At 36.3% G+C, this 21,810-nt stretch overlaps 2 protein-coding genes and 1 long non-coding RNA gene across 10 annotated transcripts in view; 1 reads left to right on the top strand and 2 right to left on the bottom strand.

Moving 5' to 3' along the window:
• Positions 1-4,924, bottom strand: part of TRPC1 (transient receptor potential cation channel subfamily C member 1) — a 107,357-nt gene extending 102,433 nt beyond the window's left edge. For 2 of the 7 annotated variants that reach the window (XR_007405336.1, XM_025449009.3), the window contains exon 1: positions 4,508-4,801. Coding sequence is in view for 6 of the 7 variants with exons in the window: in XM_025449009.3 (XP_025304794.1) it covers positions 4,508-4,682 (175 nt within the window). In the remaining variant the exon portion in view is untranslated. Of the gene's footprint in view, positions 1-4,507 lie in introns of all 7 variants that reach the window. The other 5 variants (XM_025449011.3, XM_025449012.3, XM_025449007.3 and 2 more) reach the window with 4 other exon arrangements.
• Positions 4,925-5,006: 82 nt separating this feature from the next.
• The window catches only part of LOC112661134 (uncharacterized), a 29,031-nt gene continuing 12,227 nt past the window's right edge, over positions 5,007-21,810 (top strand). The window contains exons 1-2 of the long non-coding RNA XR_003137446.3: positions 5,007-5,359; positions 12,519-12,584. This is a non-coding gene — a long non-coding RNA (uncharacterized LOC112661134). The remainder of the gene's footprint in view (positions 5,360-12,518; positions 12,585-21,810) is intronic.
• Positions 7,765-21,810, bottom strand: part of PLS1 (plastin 1) — a 103,377-nt gene continuing 89,331 nt past the window's right edge. For both annotated transcript variants that reach the window (XM_025449013.3, XM_025449014.3), the window contains exons 12-16: positions 20,197-20,311; positions 15,824-15,957; positions 15,276-15,399; positions 9,760-9,884; positions 7,765-9,528 (exon numbers count right to left, since the gene is read on the bottom strand). In XM_025449013.3, the coding sequence (XP_025304798.1) occupies positions 9,393-9,528; positions 9,760-9,884; positions 15,276-15,399; positions 15,824-15,957; positions 20,197-20,311 (634 nt within the window). In that variant the 3' untranslated portion in view covers positions 7,765-9,392. The remainder of the gene's footprint in view (positions 9,529-9,759; positions 9,885-15,275; positions 15,400-15,823; positions 15,958-20,196; positions 20,312-21,810) is intronic.

Genomic DNA, 21,810 nt, shown 5'->3' with positions numbered 1-21,810 from the left:
ATTTTATAGTATCCAAATTTTCAGTTAGTTGTGAAGTATGGGAGAATTTATCTGTCAAAAAAATTTGTAAAGCTTTTCAAACCAATTTTCTATAACAAACTTTTTTGTATGTGTCAACTGCAACATTCTAATAGGACTATTCCTGAAGACACTTTAAAAAAAGATTTTATTATTAAAAGGAAAAAGAATAACAAAGTAAAAAAATACAAAGATAACAAATTTAGTGCTGGACTATAAATACAAATAGTGACAATACTGATTAAAAATGTTAACTCTATACTAAATTTAAATAGTTTGAATCAAATTCTAAAAAGAAAAAAAAATACAACTTTTATAGTGAAGATGATTTAAAAACATAGTTTTACCCAAATGTGCAAAAAGCCCAGTATTTCTCATAAACCCCAATGTTTTATAATCAGTTATAAGTGAAACCTTAAAAATGAAAGATAATCAGAAACATGGTATGTTTGAATATTTTTGAAAAAACATGACAATTATTACTATAACTTCTTAGTCATTTATGACTGTTATTGAAGACTATTCATGATAATGAATATCATCTGGCAAAGGAGCAAAGATTCACTCTGCTGTAGGAAAAAATTATACTTACAGCATAGAAGGTGATGCTTTTTTTCATAGTAAATTAGTTGACAAATTAAAAACTATTAACAGTATATTCCTGTATCTATTAGAAAAAAATTAGAGGCAATGTTTATTTTGTAATTAGTCTATGACTTGAGATCCAATTCAGTGATGTTGTAAATTGTATAAAATTTTAGTTTATATCCTTTATCAGTTTACATAAAAACTTTAGTTTACATCAAATAAATGGGACTTTTAAAAAGTCCCATTAAATATATTAAGTAAGGTGTTATTAAAATGGTAGCTTAAAAAAAAATTGCAGCTTAGTATTACTTCTCCCAGATGCGCTGCTCATTTTAAAAGCATGCTTAGCCCAAAGGTATACAAAGTTCATGCAGGAAATCAAACACCCTCCCACACAATACAGCAAATCATACTACAAAGATGCTTTAAGACTTTAGATTGGGCCTAGGGCAGCTCTCTCCATCCCTCCTGGTCCCCCTGCTGAAATTTCAAAAAGAGCATCCTGACTTATTAATTGCAAATAGAATTTCCTGAAAAATGCCCTTCATAGAGAGTTGGCAGGGCCTAAATCCAGACTAAATCCTTTCATCATTTCCTTTTTCTGCACAAGAACGGACCATCGGCGAAGGGTTAATATAGGTTTAGCTCATGAATGTACACTAAAAGCTACCATCTATGAAAAGGGGTGAATTAACATGAACTATACTTAGTTCAAGGGCTCTCTAAACAAATATATTAACTCTTTCTTCACCCAGCAGGCCTGAATAAACCACAGGCTCCCACAAATAAATATGGCTCATTATCATATTAATTCACAACAAGAGAGGAAAGAGGTGGGTGATAAGAACCCTGCTGAATATTTCATAAAACAGCCAGCTCTTCTTTCAGTTATCTTTTACCTCTGAGTTGCAGTGTTCTAGGTTTATAAAGAATATGAATGTGCTTTCTGAGAATTTTACTTGGGTGGGGGCAGAGAACATAACTTGATTGTCACTGGTATAGGAACTTTCACTTTTTCCTCCAAATTTTATACAAAGAAAAGAACCAATGATACGTGATTCTGACCTACTTCAAGATAACAGCCACTATTAAGTAGCCACTACCAGGAGATCAGCACTTGCCTAGATCTATCGAGCTCATTTTTCAGAAAAGCTAGCTATACAAACAATAAAATCAAACATAAAATCTTTTTCTTTCCTACTTTTTTTCTTTACTTACCCCTTTATCTACACACACCCATCCACTAACATACGCATACTTTATCTCCATAATTTTTGCTTTAGGAACTCTCCCTAAATGGAAATATATTAGAATGTACATGTACAGTATGATTGCTAAATGAAAGGATGAGAAACATAGATATTCTAGTGTGGATTTGTTCTAGTGCTATTAAAGCTTTTTACTTTTATTGGATAAATATAATCCACAGAATCAAGATTTACAAAGCATTCATAGAGTGTATAGAGTTTAATCTCCAAATAATAAATCCAAATTTGGATGTGTTTTTTCTAACACAAATGATTTTCATTCATTCAACTACAACTAGATCAGTATAACATAGTGGCTAAGAGTACAGGCTCAAGATAGATCTGAGTTCTACCACAACCTAGCTAATGTAACCTTGAGCAAAGTGATTTTAAAATTTTGCCTAACCTCATTTTCCTCATTTGTAAAATAAGTATAACAACAGATCTGGCTTATGGGGTTGTCAGGATAAAATGAAATCTATGAAAAGCATACACACTCTACCCTAATGGCTGTTTTTAGCAAATGTTTGTCATTTGGTTTGATGAATGCTCCAATGTAATAGTGGAAGCTACAGCTACTTCAAGAAACTTCTCACTTTTAGATTAAAAGTGAAATACACAAAAAAAGGCTTAACAATATTAGTGAATACAGATAGGTAAGCAAACAAAAATACTGCTATAATTCAAATTTATTTTTTCAATCTAAAGGTATACCATAAATATGTAATTTAAGCTATTTCTTCAAATCTAAGCTGAGAATTCATTTCAACATACCTGCAAGAGAAAATATCTATTTAATCTCACTCATTAAAAATTTTTTAATTTATGGAAGGGCAAAAAAAAAAAAATGCATATTTACTTTCCACCCCACCTCCAAAAGGTAAACCTCTCCAAGGATCTTAATGATGTTAGAAAATGGGAAACTGATGAATAGGAAGCTATTCCAACTGACACTAGTAGGTAGACTACAAAACTATCATAGATTAAAACTTTCATTTGACTTAGATTATGCAACAATTCTAAATATACGTGCCATACAAGTACTCTCTCCAACCACATTCCACTATGACATTCCTCTGTCCTCAGTTTGACGGCAATATTAAATTCCCTTTCTTGACATACTTTCTGTTTGCTTTAAAATAATCACAGCTGAGTACGCTGGGGTAGATGGAGCAGCCACTTACTCATTCTAGTACAACACAACCTTGTCCCTTCTCCTCTCAGAGAGTTTTTGAGGGAAGAGAACTCAGATAATTCAGGTCAGTAATATTAAGTAATTTTATGTAATCCACAGACAGTGACTTTTGTGAGGGTATAAACATATTCTGGTTCTTAAATTCTAAGACTAATCAAAGTTGTGCCCAGGCTGGACTTTATTTAACAAAGGCTTTTATATTATAACTTAATTCTTTTACATAAGAATATAAAAGTGTCTAACAACAGACATAGGTGGACTGTTTATATGTTAATGTGTTTTCAAAAAGTTGTGTGGATAAAATCCTATTTCAAAAGCAGTAAGAGAGGTTAGAGAGGCTGTGATTTATTAAAAACACATACATACAGACAAAAAAATCCTCTGTACTTAATCTTTTCAGTGTAAGTCGCCCTTTGGGTTTATATTTGGAAGTTGGCAGGATCCTGAACAGAGTATTCCTAAGTGAGCATGGCCACTGTAAGGCAACTTAAGAACTTCAGAAAGAGGAAAATTACAGCATTTTCTTACATGTGGGAAATAAAAGCCGTCTTAGGGCAATCAATTTCCCATTCCTTTTATGATATGCATCAACAGAAAGCATGCTTAAGTGAAGAGATTTTATTATGGCCATAAAAGTGATTGATTTCTAGTTGTTGTTGGGTTTTTTTCGGGGGGGGGGGGAGAAAAACACATTAAATACATTCCACAGTTTTGCCCTGTAATTGTCTTTTGCATGACCATTTTTTTCCCCCAGAGTAGGCTCGGGAGCAATAACCCTTCTTCTCCAATGAAATGCACGAACTAACTTCCCAAAATTAAAAAGTAAAAATAAAAATAAAAAAGTTTGGTCACTACGGCATGATTTCTCCAGTCCTATCTTTCTCTCCTCCTAGGACACTGACCTCACCTAACCCCATTCAACAGTCATTGGACACCAAGGCAATGGGTGACTGGAGCTAATAATACGAGTGCGGGGTTAAAGAAAATGAAAAAGAGAAACCAGGTGGGAGCCCAGGAACACGAGGAGCCTTGAGCAAGGTCATGGAATTTTAGAACTAGAAGGTCCCAAAGTACACGAACCCTCTGCGATCCCAGAAAGAAAAGAAAAGCAAAGCAAAGCAGCTCTGCGAGGGAGCCCAGGTCCTGGAGAGGCGGACGCTCAGCACCCCAAGGTCTGGATCAGCGAGTCGCTACCTAAACGCTCGACCCCACGGCGGGGGCCACGGCCGGACGAGCCGCCCCAGGTGCGGCGCCCCGAGGGCTGCCCTCCGGCTGCTCCCGCCCGCCGGCTCCACACTCCCGGGGCAGAGGCGGTGCCGGGCCCGGGAGAGACCGCGGGCCAGGCGGGTGCAGGCGCTCGGCGCGGGAGGACAGCGCGCCCCGCGGGGAGGCTGGGGAGAGGGCGAAGGGTGCGCAGGGCAGGGGCGCCCACCAGTGGAGGAAGGGGCCTAGCTCTCACCCTTGTCGCACGCCAGCAAGAAAAGCTTCTCATTCAGGGTGTTCTCCTCCTTCACCTCCCGCACATCCTTCAGCGCCATCACCTCGTTCGGCGACGAAGAGGAGGATGGGGAGGAAGGGAGGGAGGAGGAGGAGGCGCCCGAGAGGTCCGTGCTCGGGTACAGGGCCGCCATCATCGCGGCCCATGAAGGGGGCAGGCCAGGAGACGGGGGCGGGGCCCCCGCCAGCCCCGACCCCGACCCCAGCCCCGCCCCAGGGCTGGAAAAGGGATGAGTCGTTCCCACGGCCGCCTCCGCGCGCGGCCCGTTGGCCCCGAAGGGCGTCGCCTCCCCTCGGAGCCAGCACTCGCCCTCCACTGACAGCCCCAGATTGGTGGCGGCGCATGCGCGGCCCCGGGGCCAGCGCCCCCTCCCCAGCCGCCGGCGCCCGGGCCGAGCCGGTCCGCGCCCCTCCGGGGACGACAGAGTGGCGCGCGCCAGGGCGGCAGCCGAGCGCGGGGCCGTGCCAGGAGCCGCAGGGGCCGCGCTGGGGGCGGCCCGGCCCGGGAGGAGGACGAGAGATCTGTGGGGAAGGAGCTCCGAGAGCGATTCTGCGCACGTCGCGCTCCCGCGCTGTGGGAACCGCCGGCCCAGCTGCGCCTGGAGATGTTCGCGACTCCCCTCACGTCATCTTCCGCTCCGCTGCAGCGACGACACCGGGGCGGGCTCGGCGGTGGGCGGGGCCGCCCGGGGGCGGGGCCTGCGTGTGCCACGCCCCCCGTTCCCCGCGGGCCGGCCGCGACCTGAGAGGCTGACGGTTGCCGAGGGCTAGGTGAGCGGTGCGTGCGTCTCCACAGCCGGCTTGCCGCCGTCAGGTAACTCCCCTGCGGCCTCCTGCTGCATAACGACACGCACCGGCTCGGTGACTTGAAACTCTGACGACCTAACGTTTAGTCGAATCCCCTGTGGAATCGTCTTAATGGTTTCGCGTTTGTGTCCTTTAGGCAAAGCAGAAAGGAGGGGACCCTGGCCCCGCAGTACACTTAGGCTGGGGTGTGTGTGCGTTTGGGGCCAGCTGTGCCGATTTCCAGCCCTTTTTTTTTTTTTTTCAACAACTTGTTTGGTGATGTAAAATTGGCACGACTGTCATACATTTATTCGCATGTAATTCAGGTGCACCGACGTGTGTAAGTAACCGCTGGATAAGCACATTTTAAGAATCTAACTACAGTCATTCCGGCGGTGTCTTCACATTTATAAATTTGATTTTATAAGATGTGTGTTAGGCAAACGCTAACTGAGGCACAGGATGACTTCCTTGAATAGTTTTTTTTAAAGCAAGCTTTTATTTAAAGCAGATTCCTGCACCTTTAAAAGCTAGGAGGTAAAGCTGCAACTTCTATCTTGAATACTTAACTGCTTCCCACAAGAACGATACAAAAATCAAAATTGTGCCCTCAGTGCTTTAGGTTTTAAAAGGCAATACAAAAATTTACGTCAGAATATCTTATATTTGAGGCAAGTAAATACTTCCTATTCGGGTTGATTTATTCTATCTCTGTTCTTGCCAGCACGAACTCCCAAATATCCCAAATATGTCTTTCTCATCATTCAAAGTCTTCTTTGGATTTTTTTTCTTAAAGATTTTTATTTATTTATTCATGAGAGACACAGAGAGAGAGAGAGGCAGAGACACAGGAAGAGGGAGAAGCAGGCTGCATGCAGGGAGCCTGATGTGGGACTCGATACTGGGACCCCAGGATCAGGCCCTGGGCCCAGCCCTGGAGGGAAGGCAGGCACTAAGCCGCAGAGTCACCCAGAGATCCCCAGTCCTCTCTAGATCTTAAGAGGCCTTAAGTAGATGACAAGATTGCCCACCTTTCGAAACATTATCATGTGTTTACTTCAAAATAGCTGATTATCGATTGAATCATTTTAGGTTTTTCTTATCATGTATCATTACTCTACTCCATTCTATCCTGTTTCCAAGTTTGCATATTTGGTGGAATGTCAAAATTGTTGTCACTTTGTGACCATTGAACAAAGATGTATGTATGTGGGTTTATATGTGTGCTCACTTAAACACTCTTCATAGTCCAGTAAAATTTTCACTCAGTAGGACAGCTCTAACCCTGACCCATCCAAAAGTTCCAGAGTGTTGGAAGGTAAACATTCAGATGGCTCAAAATATAAAAACCACTTTAATCTGAAGTCTTTTCAAGCTTCTTGGTTTATTATTTCTCATCCATAAGGACTCCCACAAGGGATAATTTCTTAGATTCAGGGGAATTCCAACCTACTTTACTAGATAATTCTAGGAGGCAAAGTATTAGAGGGTTTTCCCTTTTCCAAAGTAAGTCAGTGTTGCAACTGTATCCTGTTCTTTAGAAGTTTTTTTTTTTTAATCATCTCAGAAGCAGCATTTTCTTCTCTCTTGCCTCTCTGGTACACACTTTATCCAGCATAAATTGGGGTATTTTAGCATCCCCTGTATAATGGGTTTATTGTGCATCTGTGATAGTAAGACTAATGATAGAATTATGATGAATAATGGCTTGTAGGATTCAGAAGCAGCACTTTTACTCAAAGCAACTCACCAATCTGCAGGTACAAAAGAGAAGACCATTAACTTCAGTTGGAGAAGAGAAAAAATCCAGATTCAGATCTGGTATTAAAAGTCGAACAGATTCCCCCAAAAAAGTAGAACAGGGGTGCCTGGCTGGCTCAGTCAACAGAGCATATAACTCTTGTCCCACGTTGGGCACAGAGCCTACTTCAAACAAAACAAAAAAAACAAAAAGAACCCCCCAAAACCAGATCCTATATACATCTTCAAACTCTGTGCCTCTCCCTCACTACTCTTAGGCCACATTTGCCTATTTCTTTTACGATTTCCCCTATTGCATTTTATCTCTATCTAAAATTCCTATTATCTCTCTCCTCTAGAAGATTAATGAAGTTAGAGAACTGTCTATACTTTTCTCAACTTAATCCCCATGTTTCTAGCATCATACCTGAATCATAACAAATTTATGTTAATAAACTGATTCCCTCAAAGTATTTTAGCACAAACCAAATTATAGAAATAATGCAGTTGGTCTTTACTAAAATTCTCCATATTAAAGAACCACAGAACCACCTTCATTTCCCTCAAAATAATCTAATAATATTTTTTTGTTTTACTAATTAAAACAAAATTATTTTCTTTTCTGGAAAATAAACTTATGATAGATTAATTTTCAAGGTTCTGTATTCTTTAAATGAAATGAACATTGACACATTTGTATATAGAGTTTTTATTAAATATATTTTGTGAGAAAAAGAACACTAAAGTGCCAGATTTCATGTAAATCAGATAACTTAGTAAATATAATGGTGAAAAAATCAAAGGGGAAACATTGATCAATCTTAGAACAAGAACACATCTTAATCTTCATATAAGAAAACAATCATCAAAATATAAAAGTAAAGGAAAACACTTTTGTAGAAGAATATATTTCAAAGTTCCACCTACTGATGATTTCACTTAAAAAATTCCAAACACATGAGTAGTCTCATTCTTACCAACCTGTTTTAATCAATAGGTAGAAGTTTAGACTACTCATTCACACTGAGATAAAGTGACAGCATTTTTGTTGTGTAGCAGTATTGTCCACTCACACTAACGGTGGAAAAATGGAGGAAACATATTTCTGAATTCAATTTTTAGCAGCAGAATCTGTCTACTGATAAAAATTCACACAAAAGTAGGTCTGAAGATTAGGTATTCCCAAGTAACACAGTCATTAACCAAACACTGCCAATTTGTAGGAGGCTGTGGAAAAAACATGTGAAAATATTCTATGTTGAATATTAGCTTTGTATTACTTTCTGCTGAAGATATTCTGTGGGTATATTCTAAATTAGTCTTCAGTATAGATCAAAATTCACATGTGTCATATGAAACTAACAGTATAGTGTCAATGTGTCTTGAGATGCTCTAGTCAATGTTTTGCTATAAATATGTGGAAGAAGCCAGTTGAAAAATAACCATATGCACATTCAAAATGAATAGTTCTAAAAGAAATTCTTCATATACCAATATCTATGAACTGAAAAGTTGTTACACACATAGTGGGACTACAATAAACACTTAATGGTTGGCTGACTGAATTAGTTATACTTTCCATTTCAGAAAACCTGGGTAGTTCAGATTCAAAAAATATATATGTACACAAACATATTTCTCTAATAACAGCCTACCAACATATATGCTGCACGTCATAGTTAAAGCTGTCTTACAAACTAGCATACATAAAATATAAGTACAGTTAAAATTAAGTTTTAAGTAAAAAGCTCCTGCTACTTATATAAGAGAATGTATTTTGAGGTTTAAAGAGTTAGTTCTCATATATAAAAAAGTTTAATGCTAATGAACAATACTTGTCACTTAAAAATTTGAGACAATATAGAAATTTACAGAAAAGTTAAAGTTCACATAGTTGAAAGAAAAAAATAAAATAACTTGGATAGTGACTCTGAATACATTTATGATCAAAATTAACATAAACACTCACACACAAATCAAAGCACAGCAGGACCTGCAAAAATTTTTTTTATATTGATCTTTTTTGAACCATGAAAAAGAATAAATTAGTCTTGTTTTAATAAGACTTTCAGAAAATGAAAATAATTATGAAATATCAGCTTGATGATGAACATATTATCAGTACTGACTGGTAAATTAGTTGTATTATCCAAAAATGTTGACAGATTCTAACTAGTGTAAGACACTAAATTCATTAATGAATTATACTAGTATAAGCATACAAATAATCTCTGGTTTTATACCCACTACATTTCAGAATTCTGTAAACTGTGAGACATTCAATGTGTTTAATGTGGCAGAAAATCATATGAAATGTTTCATTATTTTATTTTGTTTAGTCCTTTTCCCATTAAGCATGCAAACACGGTCATAACCATCTTTGGTTTCACTTCTACAAGGTCATCAGGTAAGGCATATATCCGGGCACCAATCTTTCGAGCAACTGAAATGGCATATCTTGAAAAGACAAGAAAAATATCTTAGTATTTGTTATCTACTGTGTTTTCACTTACTATATGTTAAGAATGAAATATTTTGATTAGATTAACTTTATGAGAAAGTTAAGTCTTTAAATCATATTCCCCATATAAGCTGTACTTCAAAATGTTAAAGACATAGTTAACCTTATCTAAGGATTTACAAAATTAAAGAGCCACTGTGTTTTAATTTAAACCATAAAAAGCTTACTTAGCATTGTTCAGTTTGTCCTCTTCAGATAAGTTTTCTCTCTTGATCATTTCTTGACGAACTGCATTTGGTGCAATGGCATCTATTAAGTCTAGAACAGGTAAACTAGTGCTAATAGTTTTGTCCTAGAAAATAAAGAATCATTCATAAACATCTTACTTTTAATTTTCATAAGCAGACTGGTTCATAACCATATAACTGAGAGCAAATTATAAATCATCTTTGTAGTGAACACTCAGCTTTTCTACAACACTCAGCTTTTCTACAAATTCACAAACGATTTAAAATATGTTTTTCCTTCGGTGTCTACAGAGCTTACAATGTGGAGCTGTCACCATACCCAAATAGGGCTTGCAGATGTGATAATTCTTAAAGTATGCTAACTATAGTATCCATTCTGTAAAAAATACTTTTGAAAGGGAACAGGAGATGGATTTTAAATTAACAGTTTTGCAAATTCTAGTAGTATATTTCTTAGACCATGGATTCCTAAGCCTTCACTTAAAATTTTTGAGAAAGAAAAAATGAAAATAATAGTGGAAAGGAGCTAACATTTACAATGGCATTATCCTTGTTGCTTTACATGTCCAGCTTGTTTAATTTTCCTAAAAACCTCTTTTAAAGAGGATGAACGTGAAATTCATAGAGCTCAAGTGACTTGTTCACACAACCAGTAGGTACAAAACCAATAATTGAACCCATAATTGTCTGACTGTAATGCCCAAGATTCTCTCCATTTTTGAAGTTACCTCCAAGGTGAACTAAAAATGAACAACTAAATTCTAGTGGATAGACCATTTCAGTTGGAAGTCAGAAATCCTGGTCTAAGTTGTTTTATCACTTACCAGTACTTGAAAAAAAAAATTACTTGTTCTTTCAGCTTGAATAGTGGCCATTGCTGCTTGCCTACCCAGAATCTACTCATTCCTTACTACTCTCTCCATCCTAACAGAACTCACATTTTTGCTCTGTATCCATATTCCCCTCACATGGACATGTGCTTCAAGGAAAGCTGACCCCATCCACAGCTCCAGGGGTGATCCTGAATTAGTCTAGGCCATGCATTCTGGGGGTTGGGTAATAAACTTACTCTTTATGTATAAAGCATACAGTGCATTAAAATCAGTAATATACATAGCATTAAAATTTCAGGGGAAGGGGAATTTAGAAAGAAAATGTCTAAAAAGACTCCTTAGATGAACAAAAACATTAGTCTGAACCAGAGTAATCCCATCTGATTAGCACAGTGATTTAATTTGGGCCTAATTTAACGTGAGGCCCTTGCCATTTTCTGGAAGAGCTATGGAAAACCAGCAACCCTCCTCCTCTATGTGAATGAGAGGATGAAACCTTTGTCCCAGTCAGCAGTTATTCTATTATCAAAAGGAAAACCAGCTTTGGAGTGAAGTTGGCACTGTAGATGGCAAAGCAGAGATGGACAAAAGCCTCAGTCCTGAATGACATTCTTCAATTACTGACTCAACCAACACTGAAATCTACCCTACCTCTGGATTTCTGCTATTCTGTACCTTTCCTTTTGGTTTAAACCACTTTAAATTGGGTTTCCATTTTCCAAAGCCAAAAGGAAGCACCCTTCCCTAACCACTACTATGAGAATGTCACAGGATTCTTGGGAATATTAATATAAATGAAAGCATATACTACAGTTCCTAGACAAATTAATAAAGTTTTGAAAAAACAATTTGAAGCCATGTGAAGAAAAGTAACAGTTTACTTTGGGCGGGGGGGGGGGGGGCATGATCTATGAGCCACTACATTTGTTAATTTTAGAAAAATTTATATTCTTTACTTTCAGGAATGTTCATTTTATGAAACAGATTTTGGGGGGGAAGTAGAAGTAGAGGGGTAAAAATAACTAGGGTGATCAAGTCTTTCTGAGTTTAGACTCTCAAGAATTAGCTTCGAGTTTGGCTTGATTTTCAAGATAACGAATTGTACCATCCCTCTCTCTTAATTTGATACACATTACTATTAGAACATTCCATGCCATTATTCTTTCTGTCATTATTAAAAATAGAAGTGGAAACACAGTGATGTGGCAACCAGAGTTCTCTAAAAAGCTCAAGAGGAACCTCTCCATATGATGCCCGTTATATGTTGCCATACTAGTAGTGTAGCAAACCGCTTGTACTGAGCCCTTAAAATGTCCAGATACTATTGAGCTCTTTACATGTGTTAACTTATTTAGTTTGATAACAAACTCAGAAGATAGGTATTATTAATATCTCCATTTTAAGTATGGGGAAACAGAGGCACAGAGAAATTAATAATTTGCCCAAGGTCATACGGATATTGAATGGTGAACCAGAAGTAAATTCAACTTTATTTATCAAAAGGAGTTAGTATAAACTGCTAAGGTTTCTATAAAACACATGCCCCTCTCATGTGCTTCCTACTCCCCTTAGCTGATTAGTACGCTGACACCCCACACAGTGATTCCTGTTTTCTTCTTTGCTTCCTTTCCTGAAGTAAACACGCTGAGGGCATTATGTAGCCACAGTGACTAGCAAAGCAACCTGATACAAGGTAAGCTTTGAATATTTATGAGATGAATGAGCAGTATGTCACACAACTAATAAATGTCTGAGCTGAAGTCAAATCCAGGGACACAGAACTACAGTTTGGCTTTTAACCTGCAGTCAGATCTGGATGTGAAATCCAGCTATTCTGCTCAATGGTTAGTTGTATGAAGGGGACATGTTGTTTAATTTTTCTAATGCTCTCCTTTTTGCTTATAGAGTTATTGAGAGAATTAAAAGAAACTGTAAAGTGCTTAGCATGGTGGCACAAAGAACTCAATAAAGGTAATTAAGATTATTGTTATGGATATACCACATCCTCATCTTCTTTTATTTTATTTTAAGCCCGTGTTAACACACAATGTTCTCTTAGTTTCAGGTGTACAATATAGTGTGATTCAACAATTTCATATTTCATTCAGTGTTCATACATTTCCTTACCTTGATGAGGGAAAATTAGTTTGTAACTAAAAAGGGCAAATTTGTCTTTTCTAAAATGTCTCAGTATGATACTGCCTTGATTATGATTAGTAGATTCTTACTAGTAACACTTATAATAGGCTTCAAATATAATGCCTTCTACAGTTGGGGGAAAAAAGCCTCCCCACCCCAACTTTATTTTAGCATTTGCTGCTACATTTCTTAACTATAGCCTCTTTAAAGACTCTGTTATCAAGCTCCCACTAAATAAATGCCAAGCACATTTGCATTATGTTCCTACTACCTGGGATCTAAGTAAAACTCTCAAGTCTGCTTTTTCTCTGTGCATTTTCTCCCTTAGAGGGTTTGTGGACTCCTATTTTCAACTATCTCTTCTATTTAACTGATGACCAAGTCTGTATTCCCAGTTTTAACATTTCCTGTCATCTAGCTCATTTCCTGAACATTACTTCAAATCCAGCAGACTTAAAACAGATTCATCACCTTTTCCAGAAAGCAGCTGTACCTCCTGAGATTCCCATTTGTTAAAAGTGTTATCTGTTTTTCAGTTACCCAGGCCTAAACCATCAAGTTTTAACTCCTCTTTCTCCTGTGCTTCCCTAAATCAAGAAGCCAAATCCTACTTGTTCTTTTTCAATAGCAAATAACTAACTATCCATTCTTAACATTTCCTGTGCCCACGCCCAACTCCATTCAGATCCTCATCATTTCACACCTTGAGTTCTGCCTCAGCTTCTTAGGCACTGTCCTTGAATTTACACCCTTCTTCCTACTATCCATCCTGCTCACCATGTTCAGAAGAGTATTCCTAGGGGTGCCTGGGTGGCTCAGTCAGTTAAGCACTGAACTCTTGATTTCAGCTCAAGTTGTGATCTCGGGGTTGTGGGACTGGCCACTGTGCGCACTTGGTGGGGAGTCGGCTTCTCTCCCTCTCTATTCCTCCCACCCCCACTTTTCTCTTTCTCTCAAATAAATAAGGAGATCTTTAAAAAATTACTAAAATTGTCACTTTTCTTACATTACTCCCAATATTAATAAACTTTTATTAAAGCCAGATTCCTCCACAATCTTGACCCAGACTCTATCTAGCACTATACCCTTAGGAACTATCCTCTCTAGCCAAACTATTTCTCCTAACCCTCTCCGATTTGCCTTTATTCAAGACGGACCCTCTTCTAGCTTGTTATGAAAATTCCAGTTATGAAAGTTTTGTCTTCCTAATAAATAGCAAACGCCATGAGGGCCAAATTAATTTCTTATATTCTGTATCTTTTTCCTTATCTATAAATGTTACTTAATAGTAAGAGCTCAATAGACATTTGTTTCTGAATATTTTCTCAGTGTATTTGATTTAAATATATAAATGCTTATTATTTTTCATCAACTAATGTACAAATGCATAAAATTTCATTATAATTTTAATGAGTAATTATCAATTAGAGAATTTCATATGTCCCCTTCCCTGTTTTACATTTTTGTGTTTTATGTCTAAAATATATAAAAACAAATAATGGACTGAAAATTCTTAGTTCATTTTTTTGAAATAAGCAACAACAAAAACTCAAAGTGATTAGTTCCTTCCAAGATGGCAAAAAAGAAGCACACTTGAGCTAGGACTCAGTCAACACCTCTGCCATATTCCAGCTGTCCTGTTAAAACCACATTGGGGCTCAGTATTTAGTTGAGACTGAATTTATCAATTTCTGACATTTCCCCTGCTCTAAAATGTTGTTAAACATACAGTACAAAGGCAAAGAAAAGACTAAAAGATGGATAGATAACTCTTAGGAAAGCTTAGGGTTTCATCTGCATTCTTATTCACTAAGAAAACCCCCACCAAATTGCTGATTTTTCACTTATCATAGTAAAATCACAAACACAAGGCTCACTGAATTAATGTGTACAAGCAGACATGCTTATTTGTAGCTAACATCATGTTGCATGCAAAAGCGACACACAATGGAAATGCATGAAAATTAGTGGGTATATATGTGCAGATTACACTTTGAATGCTTTATGAATCATCCACAAATGCTCGGAAGTGAGTGTTAAGTGCCATTATGAAGCCAGATGACAAGATTTTTTTTCCTACCAGTTTTCTCAATTCCCACTTGAATCGGTTTGGCTGTCTCTGTTATGCCTTGGAAATGATGTCAATACAATTCTGAGACTGCTGCTAGGGAGCACAAAACATTATAGGTCCTATATAAACAATGTTTTTTTTTTTTTTAATCTTTCTTTTTTATTTGACAATTGGGTTTTATGGTTCTATTCTATTTCTTTCTTAAGATTAGATGACCAGAGTCTGATAATATTAACCTGAATCTATACTCAATAGGACAACCAAAGTATAAGAATTCAAACCATATTTTTGCTTTACAGATGCCCAATAGCTAATAAGCCTAAGTTTATAAATTGTGTCTCTGAGATATAATGTTAATGTAACTCTAGACCTAAACCAATGTAATTTTCAATAAAAATTCCTTCCTAAACCTAATTTCTTACAAAAACAAAATTTAAACAGCTTTTGATTACCTTGAAACTGGATATAGAAGTGGGTTTTTGTGCACTTTTAAGAGTCTCATTGACCCATTTAATAATAATTTCATCATTTACTTTTTCACCCTCTCCAAGATCTGATAACACATTCAATGTGTACCTGTAACAGAAAAAATGTATATTTGAGAGTGAAAGGGGAGAAAGGGATGAAATTTGATCACATCATTTATATCAATATTAGATAAATATTTAAGTATTTTGGTTCTAATAAATATTTCTACCTTTTTCTGGTATTTGCATTTAGTCACATTCCAAAGTTGCAAAGCTCATAATCAGAAACAAAAACTACTATACAGTATTAAAAAAAAAAAATCCCTTACATAGCAGTTTTTAAGAGGCATTAATAAAAGTGATCATTTCCAGAGATTTGACCCACTTTTACACAAAATGTATTATCAACGGTAAATCATTTAAAAATATATTTTACACTGTGTAATTGTTTGTTATTCTCAAAAATAGCCAAAATTTTAGTTCATATAACTTGCTGAAGGAAACAGTATTGCTATAAATATATCAGCCTTTACCTTCTCATCAGCTGCCATACCAGTGCCAGAGTAAGTGTTGAATTCCCTTCATTTAGGTCCTGCCCAGCAATGCCAACCAAGGAGAATTTAGCCTCAGTCTTCCCAAGTTCCACTGCATAGTTACAGTTTTCAATCTATAAATAATTAAGTAAAAGCTTTGGTTTAAAAACATGTTTTTAAAAATATATCTCTTGAATATGCCAGCTTTGTTCAGTCATCTGAAAATAACTGATGATACCTTCAATTTATATGAAGAATATCATTTCACAATAACACTGAAATTAAGGAAATGTTTATTCCCATTTTATTATTATTCCTATTTTATAGCTTAGGTATGAAAGCACTGAAGGGTTAACGTAAATAAAGAACTGGCTAGGAAGTTTTAAAATCTAACCCAGAAGTCTTGACTGTCCAAGATTACATAGCTTATCAGAGGCAAATCTGTGACTAAAAACCTGGGTTTCCTGCATTCTACAAATAGAGTTAAATACTGTTTTGTCTAAATTTAAAACTAAGGAATAAAGAAATTGTTTCATTAAGAAACTTCATCTCCCATTTCTTCATCCAGATATTATTCATCTTTCAAAATTTAGCTTTAGCCCACTTTCTTCAATAAAGGTTTAACCTTATCTATACCACCTGATACAATATACCCCTTATTGAACTTCCAATAATGCTTATTTTGTAATGCTTATGCACCATCTTCTACTTAGCAATTTATGTACTTTCTTTTGTCAACCATGGGACAGGCTCCTTTTAAAGGGCAAAAACTATATCATGTACAAGTCTCTATCATACTCTTCTCCATCCCCAGCCCAGAACCCATCACAATGCCCTGCCTACAGTAAGAATCTGATGAATGAAAGTAAATTATTTACCTACCTACCTATTTTTTTCCAGTGATATAAGTACAGTTCATTCCTTTCTTTAGTAAATTCTTTTTGTCTACTTGTCCTCTATAGATGTTTATTATCTCCAGTCTTCCTATCTCAGGGTTATTTGTGTGTGTGCGTGTGTGTGTGTGTGTATAAATTCTTAGATATTAGAGTCTTTTTCTCCAGTGAAATTGTAAGCTCTCATAATCTTGTAAATACCCCTAGTAGTAAACTGTGCTTCCTGAATACTTTTTGGGATAAAATAAACATTTAGTTAAGAAAAATAGTGTAACTGGTTTCTTCTGATTTTCTTTCCCAAGTTAGTTAAGACCTCATTACAAAACAATTCAACCTGAGATACACAGATACATTTTTTTTCTAATAAAGTATTTCTTGAAAAAGTGAGAAAGGAACCACACAATAACAGAATTTGCACAAATGGGTATTTTCTCTAAAAAAGAAAATCCAAATTCCCAAAGACCTGTTTGTTACAAATAAAAATGCACGAAGATCCTTTGATCCTGCAGTAGCATCTGCCTGGTTCTCTTACTAAGTTTCATAAAATCTTTGCTATGTATACATTTTTTTAAAATACAAGGAGATAATATTTTAAAATCCCTTCTTCTTCCTAGTAGTCATACATTAGATTTAGTCTAAAAATATATGCTATAGAAAAAATATATGCTATAGAAATTATATATTATAAATAGAAACCTAATTTATAGAAAATAGCACCAAAGTTCTGATTATGTAACAGTGTGAACAGGAGAGAGAAAAACCAGCATATTTTCCACTGACACCTGTTTCAATGGGAGAATTTTCTAGCAATAATAAATAATCACTTATGCGTAAAATGTGTTTCAATAAAAGACCATCTGTTTTATAGTTAGACCAAAATTCCTAAGGGGAATGATGGTGAGGAGGGTGCTCAGGGTTACTAGAGGCCTAAGATGTTGATATGACCAGCAATGAAAGGGTACCTGGAAATGGATGCTAACATAAGGAAAAAGATGTGTTCTATTTTTTGAGCAACAGTTGATTCCAAATTTGGCAAAACTTCTAAGATCTGGAGAGGTACCAAACTAGAGAAAGAATAAGAAATTCAGCGCTAGAGATAAGCTGTGTTTATGGTACTACTTAACACTCTAAAAATGGATCTGCTCTCTGAGGAAGTAAATATAGAAAGTTAAGAGCAGTGGGCCAAGAACTGAGCCTTGGAAATTCCTAGAGTTGTCAGGCTAAAAAACAAAAACCTGTGAAAGTTAAGAATAAACACAAAGCAAGAAAAAAATTGGAGAGTGCAGTTTCATAGAGTTAATGGGAGAAATGAAGATCAAACACTTCAAATGCTGTGGGGTAAAGTGAAGCTTAGATCATTTGTAAAATAGAGAAAAATTACATAAAAGGATACAGGGTTTCAAGTGAAAAGAAATATTGAAGAAATAATGAAGAAAGACTATTTAAGTGGTGCAATTTTATGAACTTTACAAAGGAAGCAAAATGATGTCTGCTTATGAATGCCCAAAGCCTATAAAATAAGCCTCTGTGATACTGTCATGAAAGTACTGCTTCATTTTTTTAATATCTTGAATTTAATATCTTTAATATCTTGAGGCCTTATGTTTCATCCTATAAACAGCTGGTATTTGTTGAAACATTTTACATATGATTCACTTGTAACATCTCATATTAAAATTCCAAATAAAATGAGTGGTTTAATTTTTGTTTTCCTGTTAGATTTTGCATCTGCTTACTCCTAAAGGAACTAGAAAAAGAACAAAGCCCATAGTTAGTAGAAGAAAGGAAAATAATAAAGAGAAAAGCAGAAAAAAATGAAATATGAGGCTTTAAAAAAAACAATAGAAAAGATTAGGAAACCAAGAGTTGGTCTTTGAAAAGATAAACAAAATTTATGAACCTTTATCCAGACTCATCAAGAAGAAAAGAGAGGACTCAAATAAATAAAATCAGAAATGAAAGAGAAATAACTGACAGGTGAATTCTACTAAACATTTAAAGAAGAGTTAATACCTATTCTTCTGAAACTAGTCCAAAAAATAGAAAAAGACAAGAACAAGTGTTGGTAAAGATGTTGAGAAAAAGGAATGCTTGTGTACTGTTGGTGGGACTGTATATTAGTACAGCCACTGTGAACACAGTATGGAGGTTCTTCAAAATATTAAAAATAAAAATACCATACAACCCAGTAATTCCAGTACTGGTATTTACAAAAAAAAAAAAAAAAAAAAAAAAAAAGCAGAAGCACCAATTCAAAAAGATCCATGTACTCTGATGTTTACTGCAACATTATTTACAATAGCCAAGATATGGAAGCAACCCAGTGTCCACTGATAGACAAATGGATAAATATGTATACACAATGGAATATTACTTGGCCATAACAAAGAATGAGATCTTGCTATTTGTGACAACATGGATGGACCTAGAGAATATTAATGCTAAGTGAAATAAGTCGGCCAGTGAGGACAAATACCATATGATTTCACATATATGTGGAATCTAAAAAAAACAAACAAGCAAAAAGAAGCAGAAACAGACCCATAAATGCAGAGAACTGGTGGTTGCAGAGGGGAAGAGTGAGGAATGGATAAAATGGATTAAAGAAAGTGGGAAGTGCAGGCTTCCAGTTATGGAATCATCATCATTCATCTGCCAGATATTCTCCCACCAACTGTAATCAAGTCACTGCCCTGCTCAAAAACGTTTAATGGCTTTCCATTACTTCTAGTTTAAAACACAAGCTTTTTAATCTGACAGTCAAGATTCTCAATATCTGGCTCCAGCTGAAATTTTTAATGTTCATACTCACTTCTTACCTCTGGGAATCTTCTGCTATAGGCAACATTCCCAGAAATGCGTTTTATATTTTCCCATCACTATTCCTTTTCCTGATCCTTAGCAACCCCCTCCAGTCTTCTTTCTCAAATTCTCACACAAATACCACCTCCTGCATGAAGCCTCACATGATAAGTGCAGGCTGTTGCCTTTTCTTCCTTAGAACTCATAATCATTTCTGTGTACACTATATTATAGCTGTTTGTACACATATCTAATGTTTTTAGGCTTCTTGAGGACCAACTCCGTGTCTTGTGCTATTTTATATTCTGCATTGCACTGTACAAGTAATAGGTAATCAATAAATATCTGTCAAAAGATATTAACACATAACCAGTAAAGATTTGGCAAGTTCTGATGATTATAAAACAGGGGTGAATTTATGATGCACCTCAAAGAACATTAAGTACTAAAACTTGTTAAAGACAAAAACAGTTAATATAAAGTATCTGACTGGGTGAACTGTCTTCATCTTTCCAAATATTTATTAAAGCCCATTTATAAAAGGGCTATGAAGTGTAACACATTTTGGTTTAAATCAGAATCATGGGGACAGACCACACATTACTAAGCTTTATGAAACTCCAAATCCTCTGTTTTATATTAGAACAATAACATATCCTTAGTGGTTATCTCATCCACCTTCTTCATGTTCCCTCCAAGAGCAGGATAAGGAGGTTTGTTGACACGGCTCCACTTGACTGGCACACGGATCATTTCATAGAGCTGAAAGATCACTAAAGCATCTGCAAGGTCACTAAAACAAGAGGAAAAGATGATGAAGGAGGAGGAAATTTTATTAAGCACAAATGAAGATAGGCTTAGGTCTTCAAAAATACTACAGGGTCATTTAATGCTTAAAAAATGACAGGACAAGGGCACCTAGGTGGCTCAGTTAAGTGACCAATTCATGATTTAGGTGCAGGTCATGATCCCATAGATCATGAGACTGAGCCCCATGTCCAGCTCTGTACTCAGAACACTCAGCGGGGAATCTGCTTGAAATTCTCTCCCTCTGCCGCTCCCCCATCCCCACCCCCACTCACACTCACTCATTCTCTGAAATAGATAAATCTGACAAAAATGACATCATTTAACCCAGGACTTTTTTTTTTCTTTTTTCAAATTTTTATTTAAATTCTAGTTAGGTTTAAAAATAAATAAATAAATTCTAGTTAGGTAACATACAGTGTAATACTGCTTTCAGGAGTAGAATTCACTGGTTGACCCAGAACTTCTAATCTAGGAATCTGTCCAAAATTTTTTTTATGTTTACAAAGTTATATGTACAAAGACATTCATTGCCACACTATTCATAAATGTGGAAGCAACTTAAATGCCTGGTACTAGGGGGCTGTTGAATAAACCATCCATACTAGAGACTCCTGGTCCACCATAAAAAATAAGGTAGATCTCTATGTACTTACATGAAAAGCTTTACAAACATACTATGTTTAAAAAAGCAAGTGGCAGAACAGTGCATACAGTTTACTATGTATAAAATTTATTTTCAAATTTGAGAGTATTTAAATACCTATATATGCTATGGACTGTTAATAGCAATATCTCTAGGCAGGGGAAAAAAGAAGTAAGGGAGATGTAAGGGAAGTATTATCATGTTTTAATTTATTCTATGAATAAATTCAGAAGTTCCTGAAACTTCTACAGTGAGAATAAATTCATGTATTATGTATGTATTAGGATTTTCTTAAACTTTTAAAAAATCCTACAAAAATCATAATAGCCACAAAGTAGGCAGCTGTTCATGTTAAATAATGAGAGTTAAACAGAAGGAATTTATGAGCAAGTAGGCGTTATTGAAGTAAGAATAGTATTACTTTGGATTCAGAAAAACCATTCTTCTGAGATGCTCAAAGTATATCCGTTGAGTCTGTTTTCAATTTTGTATGCTAAGGACATAAAGCAACAGCAACTGATTTTTAAAACTGGTAGCTCTATGATGTATTATGTGGCTTTTCTCCCTCAACAGCTTGTTCACTAAGTTGTTTTACTAAGATTCAGGTGAAATTTACTGTGCAACTCTGAGCATACACCTTACGGCAATGAAGGGAACTGGGCCCTGTGCTGAGTGATGGAAAGATAAAGTCTATTTTGAAGGCAATTAAGAGCTGACTGGGTTATCTATAAAAGCACATGGAAAATTTTGTATAAAAATATTACTAAACCATTTGTATTGGTTCTGAATTTGTCTTTTTACTTTAAATGACTCATTCTTATTTCTATTTAGTAAAGTAT

Source organism: Canis lupus, chromosome 23, assembly GCF_003254725.2.
Source record: "Canis lupus dingo isolate Sandy chromosome 23, ASM325472v2, whole genome shotgun sequence".
Classification (NCBI taxonomy): Eukaryota; Metazoa; Chordata; class Mammalia; order Carnivora; family Canidae; genus Canis; species Canis lupus.
This window is presented reverse-complemented; position numbering and strand designations above follow the sequence as displayed.